Below are 13,536 nucleotides of genomic sequence, written 5' to 3'. Positions count from 1 at the left end.
TTCCGCAAGCCACCCACGACGACGCCACGAAGAGACATGTGTGCCAATTTTTCCTTTTGCGTCTCCCGGTCGAGGGTGGGGCGGCAAGGGATGCACGACTCAGCAAAGGAAGCAGAAGAAGAAGAAGAAAACACGCAATGAGCAGGAGGAGATTTGGGCGGCGCTGTACCCGTAACTACCAGGCCGCCGTGAGCTGTGTGCGCTGGACTTTGGGGCCAAAGCCGCTTAGGCGTCGGTGGCGCCGCCCCATATGCGAGAGAAGCACCCCCGTCAGTCAGTCATGATCCCAGAAGACGGATTAGAATCGGCGGTGGACAGACCCTCTCTCGAGGCCGGCCGCCTGTGGCCGTGTCAGCTCCATTATCCTCGGTGCTGCGGTGGCCCTCTCCAGGCAGCAGGTTCCGAGAAGCGGCACAGCTTTACACAGATGCAGAATGCAGCGCAGGACACACTTGCTGAGAGGAAAGAAAGAAAGCATGGGCCGGACAAGGCGAGACCTGCATGTATGTCTATGAATAGCACCGAGAAGGAAAAATGTCTTGGGGGACTAGAAGCAAGATGATGGCTGTCTCAGCAGCGACGTCCGCCTTGGCGTTGGCATGTTGCAGGCAGGCCCGCCGAGTTGAGTTGAACTTGGCCAGGGCCATGTGGCAGAAAAGCCATGGCGTTCTCTTGTCCTCTGAAATGTTCGGATGGCCAACAACAACAGGGCTCGCCATGAGTGCTACGCTGCTGTTTCTCTTTTAGAGTTGCCCGCTGTTTAGCCCAACGGTCGGGGGTCATGTATTAAGCGTTTTGGCCCAATTCCACCGTGCCAGTAGCACCGTCGCAGCGAGGGCGGGTGCGGGGAAAGGCTACTGCTACAAGGGGGGGGGGAGAACCCTCCAATAAGGTTTTCCTTTTATGAGACCACTGTAGATATAATCTTCAAGGATAGAACGAACTGCTGGCGACGATTAAACGACGCTCGGCTCTTCAGCGTCTGTGGGAAAAGCGCGCCCTGCGACACGCAGAAACGGCCCTGTAGAGACTGACGTGCTCAAAGTCTGGAGCGCTACATTTCTTCTTTTCCTGGTCAATCTCGTCATCTCGGACTTCTGACGCACTCACACTCCACTACTGCACGATAAGGGGCCCATTCTCACCTCTTGGTTCCCGGATACCGCGCAGTGGAGAAGGGACGGGCATGTGAAGTTGGCGAGAAAAGGCCGATGAATGGGGGGTTTTATTATTATTAATTGTCCGTCTCGTTGACGTGCGCACTACCCCGTTCTCTGCTATATAGCTCATGATATCAGGCTGCTGGCATTGTGGTGCAATTTCAAGCCGGCGAGGGCGCCAGTATCAGTTCGGCGCAGGGGGGGCCGGTTCTGGCCCTGGGTAAATTACTGAAAAGCACTGGTGTGGTGAACTTGTCCGTCCTGTGAATAATAGGGCTTTTGCTCACACTTGCAAATTACGCAGACACGCAGGACTTGTTTCTGATTTCTGGCAGCAATTACCGCTGGCGCCGCCGGTGAGGGAACAGAAGACTGCCAGGCCCAAGGGTTGACGCCACATTGTGCGCCGCTAGACAAGAAAGAGTCGCATTGCGGCGTTGGCTAACGTTGGAGGGCGGGGAGGGTCAAGTTGGTCAGTGCTTTGCAGCCTCTCGAGCAAGGCATCCATTTCGACAAGGTATTTTTCCGGAATGCTTGAGAAAGAGTCTCTTGCATCGCTGCGAAGCCAAGAAACCAACCGCTGGCTGCTGTTCCAACAGGATCTCGGAAGGTTGGGCGAGGCAGGGCACGGCCAAGACTTGGGGGGGAAAACGGCAACAGGGAATGCGGGGGCTGGCAAGGGACGACGGATGGAACGATCGTCGGCCATCTCAGCTAAGGCTTGGCCATTCTGTTATTGCCTTTTGCCAAGCAAGCCAGGCCGGTCCGGTCTTGTCTTTACGAGGCACGAAGAGCGAGTCGCGACAGCACAATGTTGAATGCGGCTAGGGGGGGGGGGGGGGGGGGGGGACATGACTCCAGCGACCGGCATTAACCGCAACGGCTTGTCTCCTGTCGAAACAGGACTCTGGAGGAGAAGAAAATTACCCTGCCTCGTCGTCTCTGGCGGAACAGCCCAAAAGCAGCTTCCTATTTCGACCGCGGAGAGCGGATGGGGGGGCGGACCAAGAGCCCGCCCGTCCGCGCGCCCACGGCAGGACAAACAAGGGTGACTGTCGTCGATTTAGAAGAGGAGCAATCAGACCATTTTCTTTTTTTTTTCTTTTTTTTTCTTTTTTGCTGGGCCTCTTCGCTGCCCGATTTATCCGTACAGTCGTGCGAGTTTTTCGAGCCGCGGAAACGGCCGCGTGCGGGGAGCTGTGCTGGGCCGTTGCTTCGTGAGGTTTAATGTCTGCGAGGGAAAGCAACTTGAGGTTTATTCGTGCAACTTCGGTTCCTTTTCTCTTCCTCGAGTGTTGCGCAATGAGCTGAAAGAGAGGCTGAGGCAATCTGGAACGCAACAGGCAACAAGAGTCGTAGCTGGCGCAACTCGCGCGCACTCTTTCCGCATGGGGGGGAGGATGGATGGATGGATGGATGGATGGATGGACGGGCGGGCGCATGAAGCGCCCACCTTTACCATTGCTCCTCTGAGCAGCACTCCGAGGCGACGGGAGTGAAGGTTGAATTTTCAATTACAGGGCTGGGTCGTCACCTGCGCCCGCTCGCGATAGATGGCGAGCTCACACCGAGAGAGGTGCGTTATCAGTGGCCGGACAGCGGCAGCTCACAAGACGTAGCCAGCCGTTGGCAAGCTCCTTGCGATGTGCAGGCTCGGGGTCGATGCCCAAGTTGGTTTCCTGGCGTGGCCTCTCCTTGTCTGCTTGCCGGGCTGATTGAAACTAATGACTAAAACAAATCACACACACACACACACATGTTGCTGTGGTTTGGCCAAAAATAAAAAATGGGCGCCCGCGCCAGCGGACACGATGCACTCTCGCTTGACGTCGGCTAGCACGGGGATTTCCTTTCTGTTGCCCACCTCGTGGAGTGCTTTCCCCGCGCTGGGATTGCACAAGTCATGGACATGATCTCCTCCTTGCGTCCATTTTCCCCATGGGGTCTGAAACGTGGAACCATTTTTCCTCCTCAAACGTGACGATGCAACGCCGTACTCATATCTGGGGTAACACTTGCAAAAGTCTGACGAGAAAAACGTGTGATAACAATGACTCGCCCACGCGTTCACCATGGCCTCTCCGACTTGTACTGCTACAGTGATCATTTTCCCTGCCCAATCTACAAAGGGACAAGGCCAAGGATTCATTACGTGTTGGATATACGTGCCGAAGGGGAGGGGGACAGTTTCGTAGTATGTAATGGAAATACAACGCCCCGACATGGGCTGGGCATGAATCGAGAACCGAGATTGTGAGCTGTGTCCTGCGCCTCGCAGTCTCCCATTACCATCATGTCTTATTCTATTAAAAGCAACACAAGCCATTTATTAATTAAAATGCGCCCAGACTCGCCCTTCTCCCTGTCTTTCGATCTCTACGGCCACATCATCACTCGAGCCGGTGGCGTGCAAGCCTCGCTCCTTTGACCTTGCCACCTTTTTTTTTTCTGCATGGGGAGGACGGACGCCTCATTTTCTTCAACAGGGGAGTGTGAGCCCTGGCTCAGCCCTCCTGTAGGAGAGGCAAGGAAGGGGGTTGATCTTCTGCGTGCGAAAGGGGGCACAAGGCGAGGAGACGTTCGCGGATGTCGGTCCAAGGCAACAAGCTGGCTTGCCACCGAAAGGCCTCTGCCACGATGTATCAAAGGCTTGATACTGCCTGTACAAAGCTTGGGTGACGTGCTGCTCTAGTCAAGAAAGATGAGCTCGCTTTTTGACAGATATAGGATGCATCGATGCATCGCGGAAGTCGGTCCAAGCAACTTGCTGATTTGCCCACCAAAGAGCCGTCCCACAATGGCACAAGATTCGACGTCGCCTTTACAAATCGTTGAAGACGTTCTCTTCTAGACACCAAGCTGATGATACTGCTTCTATGCAGATATACGACGCCCCAAAGATGCAGGTTGAGGCGGTGCGGATGTCGGTCAAGCCGCACTGATCTGCCACCGAACAGCCACTCCACGATGGAGCAAAGACTCAATGTCGTGTGTTATAATCGTTGAAGACATGCTGTCCTAGACAGGAAAGAATAACCTTGCTTCTAAACAGATATAGAATGCACGTACTGTGAACACGGACGTGTGATGCTAGCCACCAAAGTCTCCGACATCCGACACCACCCCCTCAATCCTACGCGACCGTCGGCGAGATACCCAAACACGTCCCCTATCGATCGAAACCGATACAAAAATAACGGCATTACTACCGATTCCCGTCGTACAATCAAATCTACATCATGAATTACAAAGCTTCGAGGAGTAGTGGTGGTCATGTATTAGTTTATTGATTTCGTTTCCTGCGCGGACCTCTACCCTCCCAATGATTTCCTGGCATTGCAGCTCGTATCCAACGCTGTCCTTGTTCGTCATATAGCGAGTGCTTTTTTCGCTTTCTTCGTAGTAGCGAGAGAAGACAGGCAACGATCAGAGAAGAAAAGAAGGAAAAAAGAAGAAAACGAAGAGCATGAAAGTGAGAAAGAAAGAAGCCGTGCGGCGTGCAATGAATTGCCCAACAGCAAAACAGATTTGACAATTCAAAAAGTGTCGATTGAAACAAAGGGATGACAAAGGTTAATGAATAAGAGGTAATTGTACATGTGGGAATCATAAGTCTAAAGTTAGTAAAAAGGTTTGAGAAAAAGAAAAGGAAAGAAACGCCGTCCAGCCCCAGCGACAGAATAGAGTCGTAGAGTGAGAAAAGAGCCTGCATCGTGTCTTTGAACACGCAGGGATGGCTGAATGAATGTCAAGCTTGTGTTTGTGCAGGAGAGTTGTCTGTCATGAAACCTCCTCTCCTGCGTCTTCTTCTCTGAAGCGAATGCCTCCGTCAATGCAAAGCGCATTGGCAACCCAAGGTTCGGCAGCCACCTTTTCCAGGGTCCAGCGGCTGCGTGCGCGTCGCAGTAGGCCCTCCGCAATGCGCATCGCGCCGAGCAAGCCGGCATGCTCAAACTTGGCTTCGTCGCCCTCGTGGTCTCCGTCATCGCCGGCATACTCGACCCAGCGCCACTCTACGCGCGCGATACGGTGACTGGTGCGGCTGCGCATGCGGTGGGCATCGCTCATACCGGGATGGGGGTCAAAGGGAAGTCGAGCTTCGAGCAATGCGTAGAGAAGAACTCCGAGGGACCAGGCGTCCGTGGCTCGTCCATCGTACTGCTGGCCCATGATGACTTCGGGCGCGGCATAATCGTCCGAGCCGCATCGTGTTTCCAGCTGCTCGCCTGGCGCTATACGGCGAGAAAGTCCAAAATCTGCTAGGGCGATGACAGAGTGAGGATACGTTGACCAGTTGATACTTGTGCTTGCCAGGTCTGTAGCAGGAATGTTGACTAGAACATTCTCCAGTTTGATATCGCGATGGACAATGTTCTGGTCATGCAAATACTGGACGGCGGAGACGAGCTCCGCCATGATGCGGGCCATCAAGGACGATGTCAGGATCTTGCGATGCGAAGTGGTAACGTCAAAGAGATCGCCGCCCGGACAAAACCCCATGACCAAGATTGCTCGTGTCGGCTCAATGCTCCAAGCTTTAAGGTCAAGCAGTGAAGGGTGATGAATGACCTGCATGATTTCTAGCTCACGCTTGAGGCTCATTTCAACACGGTCTTCGCTTGCGCCACCTCGTGGGCCATGCTCGCACACTTTGACGGCAACAAGCGTTTTGCGATTTAGACGGCACACGGGTGGCGCGCCTGCCATCATCTCCGGCCCTTCACCGTCAGGAACAATCTGGCTTGTCGCCAGCATGACTCGACTAAACGTGCCGCGACCTAACAAGCCAAGGGATCTCCAGCGACGGTTCTTGTGATCACTGCGGCTACGTGCCTTGAAGTACTCAAAAGAAGGGTCCTGCACCTTGACGGGGCTGTCCATGGAGTCCTTGGACGAATCGCTGGGAGGAGGCGTAGGGGGTTTGGTCACACTTGGAGTAAGACCCCGCGACTCGGCCAGATTGGACTCTCGTCGCAGACCGGAGTCGCTGTGCTCGGTGCCGTCCCTTCTTGTATGGGTCCCAGAAACGACGACAGGACGCTTCTGGACTGAGATGGGGTCGGGGACATACTCGCTGACGCTGCGATTCCTCGTGTGATGCGGTTTCCTGTTGGTGGGTGGAATGGGCTGCGGCGGCACGGCTATCGAATCTTGCTGTTGGTTGACGAGGTAGGGCTTGCGCTTTGGCGAGGTAGAAGTCGGCTGAGAGTCGGGATAGCTGGAAGTGGGAGAGGCGATTTCGCCAACAATGTCAAGTTTGCTTCGATATTGAGGTGGAGAGGCTGAAGTGAAGCTTAGACGCTTCCAAGGACCTGGCGAGTCGGATGACATGAGGGGGCTGGGCAACGGGGTGACGTCGCCCATGGCATTTATAACAGGACTGGAGATGTTGCTGCTGGAGCCGTTGGACGAGGCAAAGGTGCCCGTCAAGGCGGCTTTCAGACTGGGCGTTCGCGCTAGCTGTACGGAATTGGCCGAAGTGGTTCTGTTCAAAGGATTACGTGAGGGTGAAAGGTTGCGGGTGTTTGGGGCCATAATGTCGCGGTAGTTGGGAAAGGAAGATACGCCAGGCGATGTCGAAAGAACATCTGTGGAGATTCTCAGCGCATTGACCGAACCCTCGGCTGAATTTCTTTGATTTATACGCGAGGGGGAATGGGCGCGATCGATCGGGGAAGCGGCCATTTGCGACGACGGGGACGGCACCAAGTTTGTGTGTCGAGACATGGGTATGGGCGTGGTGGTGGAAGAGTCTAGCGAGATGGACGGCTGCTGGGCAGCATTGAGGGCTAGTTGTTCATCGCGAAGACGGTCGGCATCGGATTCAGTATTGGCGAGCTTTGAAGTCGAGAAGAATGTCATTGCTTGACAAAGGCGGCGGTTTGTAGGCCTTGGGGCGGGAAGCTACAGTAGTGGCGCGACAGCTGCAGAGACAAAGCGTTTAGCCCATGAAGCTGGCTTTGAGGGCGGATGCGAAAAGCAACGCGGGCGACAGCATACAACAAAGAAAGAGACAGCCCGGCCCGAGACCGTTGGTTATAGAGCGTACCCGAGAGGCACGGGAAGATATCGGACCGAAGAGGCAAGACGAACCGGGCGCGCTGATGCGACACAGGATCGTCGGCGATGGCTGGGGGGTTTCTGCGGATCGTTGGTCGGGGGAATTCGACGTCGGCAGCGTCGAGACGGACAGTGAGGGTGTGAATTGGCAAGACGCGAAATGAATTGGGCGCGAGATGGCGACGACGACCGTCGCGGAGGAATATGTTGGTGGCGGAGAAGAAGAAGTTTAGAATCGAGGTTGGCTGGCTTGGCTGGCTGGGGGGAACAGCGTGAGCCAGACACCAGAATGCCAAAATGTCTGCCACCGGGGATGGCAGGCCCCAGGTTAGCAGGGAAGGAGCAGCAGCCTGCCGCCTGGGTAATAGATTTCGGCAAGTCATGGCTCCACACTCTGTAGGGCAGAGTAGAGGTACCATGCCTGTACTTGCAGCGGCCATGCTCGCCAGGCATGGTACATTGCAGGTACCAGCTCTGCCGCTACAGTGGGCTTTACAGTGGACTACTTGAGGTCTAGGCAAGCTCCGGCGGTGGTCAGCATGCGTGACAACGCTTCTAAACTTTAATGAGTTGTTGAAAAGTAATATCCAAAGCCGGCGGTTATCAAATCAATCTCGTCAGTGTACGAACACGTATTGATCGGTTTCATGATACGACAACAGCCTCTATCTTTCTGTATCAAACAGTCACTTCCCAGTAGCGACTTGCGGGTGACTCCCCGTCTCCCTACTGCTAGCGCTAGAACCAACGCCAGATGTTACGTTCCAGTGCAGAAACATAGCGCACTGTGGCAGACACGCCTTGGCCCTGCTCTGCAACTCACGATGACGACAAAATTCTCAGACTTGATCTCTCCTCCTCCGCCAGGCACACAGTACTGTTCGTCCACATTTGCCTCCTTCTCTGCTCTCTGTAATTTTCTTTCCTCCTGAAAGTATCCCAGCAATCTAGACGCGGCTCGTCGCCGACATCCCCCTCCCCCCCCCCGGCATCATGCTCTCCCTGCAGCTTGACTCGTCCAGCGGCTCGCTCCCCGGCGCACCAGCTGTACAGGACTCGAGACAGCGTTTCTCGCTGGGGAATTCAAGGCCAGGCGAGCATGGACTCCGGACTGCTTACCATCAGCAGATCGTAGCAGCTCCCCGGCGCTAACCCGCTCTGGGATTTCCGGCGCTCTGCCCACGCTAATTATAGCGACCAACCCCAGATGCGCCAGCGGCATCGTGGCCAGCACGATTCGGTGTCGTGGCTCCGCACCACATGCGCTGTGTAGTGTACCGTGCACGCGATCTCCATGTGTCTCTCGGCTTATTAGAGGTGCATATTTATACATGGCATCAAGCTGCCAGTATTTGGTGACGTCACTATGGTAGTGTTGCCATCGATCGGAGCGATGCAGGTATTGCTTGATTGATTGGCTTGTTTTGTTCTGTTTTCCTATTTCTGCTGTTACTCATAACAGCGTTAGAGACAAAAAGTAAAGATGAAATCCCACTTCTGTTTCGCGAGGCATACATCGTCTTGTCATTAGAATTTCTCAGCATTACACATTCACCACTCGCAACACCTGGTTCGCCTCCTCCGCGCCGTCCTCCAAGCTTCCGATGCTGTTGCGCACCAGGCTCTTCTTGTGGCCAAACGCTCCCATCCGCGAGTCCTCCGACGCGCTTGTGTTATCCCTCCTGATTGACGTTGCGCCGCCGGCACCAAAGAACCTCACCTCGTCGTCTGCTTCCATCTGTCCTCCGCCGTCGTGGGAAGCGGCATCTTTGTCCTTGTGGTACTTGTTGCGGCGCCAAATCATAAACGCCACCAGACCCATGAACACTCCGGCCGCGGAGCCGCCCACGGCGATGCCTGCAATGGTGCCCTTCTTCAGGCCCGAGCTGCCGCTCGCCTGAGGCGTGGCTGTGGCCGGGCTGGTCTCGGAGGCGGCAACGTTCGAAATCACGGTTGGTGCGCCGGTTACCGTTACGGTGCGAAATGTTGCGGACTTGTCGTCCACAGGCGACGCTGATGCCTGGACTGTCTTGATGACTGTCGTGGCGTCTTGCGCATTTGTCTATTGTCTTCGGTAAGCAATAAATCCCACAAAGCTTTTCCAGACCAGTGGATTATATAGCCATGTACACACCTGAGTAATCGTGACAATCTGTGGTGGTGCAGGCTCTGATGGTGGCTCTGATGATGGCTGTTGTTGTTGTGATGATGGAGGCGCCGACGATGACGGAGCGGCTTTGACTTTGCTTTTGTCCAGCAACACGTATGAATATAAGCCATTACCACCGCACATTTCCTGCGGATATCCTGGGCAAGCCTTGTTGCAGCTGCCGCTGTCTGTCGTCGAGCCAGGCGTCGTGTTGCTGCACCAGCACTTGTCGTCCTGGACCACGGCGTATGCGGACTGGCCTCTGCAGCGATCGGAGCAAGCCCCTCGACTCTGATAAAGATCCGAGTCTGTTGATCAGAGCCATGTTAACGTTCTGTACTCTACTCGCAAAAAGATTGAGGATGTACATACTTGAACCAGAGTCGGCAGTGTTGGTCGTCGAGCATAAACTCGACTGTGCCGCCACTTCCAACACCACCAGCGGCAGAAGCCACGTCAAGTACATTGTGCGGACCAGGGAAATTCGACGCCAGCCACGTCTTCGCGTATTGCAGTGTAGATTATATCAAAATGTTTCCAACGCCCACGATAGAAGCAACACGTCCAAGCCAAAAGAACAGACGACCAAGAAGCAGAAACCCGAATTTTACATGGTTGACGCGTGCATGTGGATGGGCTCGAGATAAAGGGGAAAATCCTCTCACATAAAACTCTAGCCCCGATTGCAATGCCGCAAACACAGCTGAACTGGGTGTACTTGGTGGGCGAGCCGTGTGGGTAGGCGTGGACCAGATAGGTAGAGATTAAGGTTTGCGTCGAACGATCCGAGTGCAACCCCGCCCAGCCGGATGGGGCAGCCAGGCGAGCAGGGCTTGCAAGAGAGGGCAAAGAAGCGAGACGAACGATAAAAACCGGAAAGCAAGAGTGAAATTTCACCGAGCGCGTCCGCTGGTGGTCGGTCGATCAACCAGGCTGTGCCGCAAACGGCAACTAGTGAAGCGGCATCTTGTCTTGTACCGGATTCTCACGCCAGATGTGCACACGGGATGTGACATAGGCCGGAGTTTCCAATGAGTAAATTCACTGTCCTGCGTTAGAAGGTTCAATTGTGCATGGCTCAATTATGCGATTCCGATCCTCAAGTCTGCCTGTCTGTTGGGCACTAGGTTACCGATCCTCAAGCTTTCTGGCCAGTACTGGCCAAGCGCAAATTCAGAAACTTTTTGGCTTCATCACACAGACGTCGTGCGACAGGGAACAAAGCTCAGTCTTATCCGTTAGTAGATCGCGAAATTCTCCGATCTTAGTCTCGTTTGGGGAATAAGAAAATAAGAAAATGAAACGATATAGTGGTCGGGTTCGGTGTTGCCATCATTTATGGAGTGCTTTACACTCTTCCGCTTGTCCGTATGTTCCGTACGTCACCATTTTGGAAGAGGACAAAATACCGCAGCCCGGTCCAACGACCATCGTGTGAAGCCAAAGTCAAAATGCCACCTCGGGCACCGGATATGTGCCTTTCTATTCCGGCTATAGCAGCCGTTCGTGCACGGCACATACACAGCGGAAATGAGGGGAAGCGGGATCTTAGCCTCGATGTTGTTTCCGCTCTGTTTTCATAAATAGAATCTCCAGTTGAGGAAGTCTAAAACATACGTGCTGCCTACGCTGCTGGTGTGCTGGTGTGCTGCTGGTGGGCTGATGAGTCGTGGTCGCGGAAAGCTGTTTTCGGTCCCGCCACAACGCACCGCCACAACGCTGCACGCCACACAAGTGGCGTCGCCCTTAACGCGTCCCGTCGCGTCTCCCACCACCACCAATGCCCTCTGCCCAATCCCCATCTCCGCAATCAGCTCGTCTGCCTTGTTTAAACATAGATTCACGCCTGTGTGCGACGACGGTGCAAGAAACATCCACGCTTGCCCAACATGCTGCGACAAGACTTTAACCGCATCGACCCCAAGCGACGCAATGTCATTGACCACCGACGCAAGCAGTTCGCGACGGCCCAGTACAAGGAAGCCGAGTACAAGCATCGCCTCAACTTTTACGCGGACCCTCCCACGGCGGACATAACTCTCGAGCAGTTTGAGCAATGGGCCATCGATCGTCTTCGCGGTATGCCATACCCATTCGTTGGCGCCAGTGCGCGCAGCGAAGACCAAAGGAAAAAAGGAACCCAAAAGACTAACGAGAAGATGCAGTCCTCGCCGAACTCGAAGCATGCTCGTTCCGCAACAAGTCCCCCGCCGAGACGGCCTTGCACATGAAGCCCATTCTCGAAAAGTACCTGCCGCTTGACTCCAACTCGTCGTCCTCGAGCAAGCTTGCCGCGCAGCGCCAAAAGGACCACTACAGCCACTTTATCCTGCGCCTGGCCTTTTCCTCGACCGAGGACCTGCGCCGCCGCTTCACGCGCGTCGAGACGATGCTCTTCCGCATCCGCTTCAACAGTGACGACCTGGCCGATCGCGCCGGCTTCGTCGCCGGCCTCGACTTTGACTGGTGGCACCCCGTGTCCGACGAGGAGCGGCGCCTGTACGCCGCCGAGCTGGCCGCCATGGCGAGCACCAACCGCAAGGCTGGCGGCGGCAACGAAGACGAGGGATGGTTCCGCGTCGACTGGGAGCGCGTGCCGGACCTGGTCGAGAGCCGACGCGTGTTTCTCAAGGCCGGCAAGGCCTTTGTCCCCGTCCGCGAGCAGGCGAGCATGGTGGTGGCCGAGTTTTCGTCCAGACTGGAGAAGCAGCTGGCAGTAAGTCCAATATGCACCCGCGCAGGCATTCGCCTACAATGGCCGAAATGCTGCGTCGCGAGAAAATTGAATCGCTAACCGTCGCAGCTCACGGCCCGCGCCCTCCCCCGCCTCGACGAAGACGACCGCCTGACGCCCATCCTCAACCACCTGTCCAAGAACTTCATCACGCCCGACTCGGCGTACATGTCCAACACGGCCGCACCCGACGGCGCCGTCATCTCGGCCGCCAACATTGACAGCCTCTCGCAGCACTTCCCCGCGTGCATGTCGCACCTGCACCGCTCGCTGCGGCGCGACGCGCACCTCAAGCACTACGGGCGCCTGCAGTACACGCTCTTCCTCAAGGGCATCGGGCTGAACCTGGAGGAGGCGCTGGCCTTTTGGCGCAGCAGCTTCCACAAAATCACCGACGACACGTTCAACAAGGACTACCGGTACAACGTGCGCCACGCGTACGGCGACGTCGGCGGCGACTCGAACCGTCGCGGCGGCGGCTACAGCTCTTTCAGCTGCCAGAAGATCCTCACCGAGCACCCGCCGGGCGCCGGCGACGCGCACGGCTGCCCGTACCGCCACTTCAACCTCGAGAACCTGACGGCGCTGGTGCAGTCGATGGGCGTGGCCGACCGCGGCGTGCTGCAGGGCGTCAAGGAGGACAAGGACACGCAAAAGTACCACATGGCATGCAACCGGTAAGAACGAATCTTGGTGATTGATGCGGATGAACGTTGACTGACAGAAACCATAGCGTGTTTGAGCATCTGCACAAGCAAGAGATTAAAAAGGCCAAGGACGAGGGCATCATGACGTCCAACCAGCTCGAGACGATTGTGCACCCCAACGAGTATTTCAAGCGCAGCTACCTGCTGAAGAATCTGGGCAAGGAATCTGATACCAAGATGGAGGACTGATTTTGCTTTTCTGACTGCTGATGTCGTGCTGATTTGAAGGAGTTGGTGGCGTTGGATACAGGACTGTTTATCTTTTGCATTTGCATTTGCTGGGAGGATACGAGGATGGCTTCAACTTGGGCATATGCATAATGAGCGTGGTAGTGTCTATTCATTTAAACTCATTACATAATTTCGCGAGTGCGAGGTTTGCCACAAGGCATGTCTTGTTCATATATCCCGTGTACTGTGGTGACGGGCCTGTTTACAGGGGTAGTGTTGCTAGAGATGCAAATGGCCATTGCTAGCTGTGCGAATAATGTTTAGGCAATCATGTATTTTTGGAGTGTGCATCTGCGCGTCCAAGTATCCCGATCATTGTTCTAGGCTGCAAGCGATGGTCTGCCATTTCGACTCACCGTGCGGTAGGCCGTCCTACACCAAAGACGAGGTAAGCAGCATCGCCAAAAAAACCTCATCGGCCAGTGCGTTGCCTTTAGCAGCAATGACCTAGTATCTGGACTGTAGGGCCGTGCTTTGCCGGTCTCTTACTTGCTT

At 55.1% G+C, this 13,536-nt stretch overlaps 4 protein-coding genes across 4 annotated transcripts; 2 read left to right on the top strand and 2 right to left on the bottom strand.

Moving 5' to 3' along the window:
- Positions 1-3,797: 3,797 nt before the first annotated feature.
- LMH87_004727 (uncharacterized protein) lies at positions 3,798-4,218 on the top strand (the record flags this gene model as incomplete). The annotated part of the gene is made up of 4 exons (XM_056195992.1): positions 3,798-3,835; positions 3,888-3,974; positions 4,043-4,148; positions 4,213-4,218. The coding sequence occupies 4 exons, from the start codon at positions 3,798-3,800 to the stop codon at positions 4,216-4,218; spliced, it is 237 nt and encodes a 78-aa protein (XP_056049566.1).
- Positions 4,219-4,940: 722 nt separating this feature from the next.
- LMH87_004726 (uncharacterized protein) lies at positions 4,941-7,022 on the bottom strand (the record flags this gene model as incomplete). The annotated part of the gene is made up of 1 exon (XM_056195990.1): positions 4,941-7,022. One exon carries the CDS (start codon positions 7,020-7,022, stop codon positions 4,941-4,943), a length of 2,082 nt encoding a protein of 693 aa, XP_056049565.1.
- Positions 7,023-7,064: 42 nt separating this feature from the next.
- Positions 7,065-9,835, bottom strand: LMH87_004725 (uncharacterized protein; the record flags this gene model as incomplete). The annotated part of the gene is made up of 7 exons (XM_056195989.1): positions 7,065-7,084; positions 7,161-7,301; positions 8,340-8,666; positions 8,736-8,740; positions 8,786-9,282; positions 9,355-9,677; positions 9,742-9,835. The coding sequence occupies 7 exons, from the start codon at positions 9,833-9,835 to the stop codon at positions 7,065-7,067; spliced, it is 1,407 nt and encodes a 468-aa protein (XP_056049564.1).
- A 1,423-nt stretch (positions 9,836-11,258) lies between these two features.
- On the top strand, positions 11,259-12,999 carry LMH87_004724 (uncharacterized protein; the record flags this gene model as incomplete). Its single annotated transcript, XM_056195988.1, has 4 exons — positions 11,259-11,448; positions 11,535-12,085; positions 12,173-12,780; positions 12,837-12,999. 4 exons carry the CDS (start codon positions 11,259-11,261, stop codon positions 12,997-12,999), a joined length of 1,512 nt encoding a protein of 503 aa, XP_056049563.1.
- Between the last annotated feature and the right edge of the window lie 537 nt (positions 13,000-13,536).

This window comes from Akanthomyces muscarius, chromosome 2 (genome assembly GCF_028009165.1).
Source record: "Akanthomyces muscarius strain Ve6 chromosome 2, whole genome shotgun sequence".
Taxonomy (NCBI): Eukaryota; Fungi; Ascomycota; class Sordariomycetes; order Hypocreales; family Cordycipitaceae; genus Akanthomyces; species Akanthomyces muscarius.
Note: the sequence above shows the minus strand (reverse complement) of the source record. Positions and strands in the feature narration are given on the sequence as shown.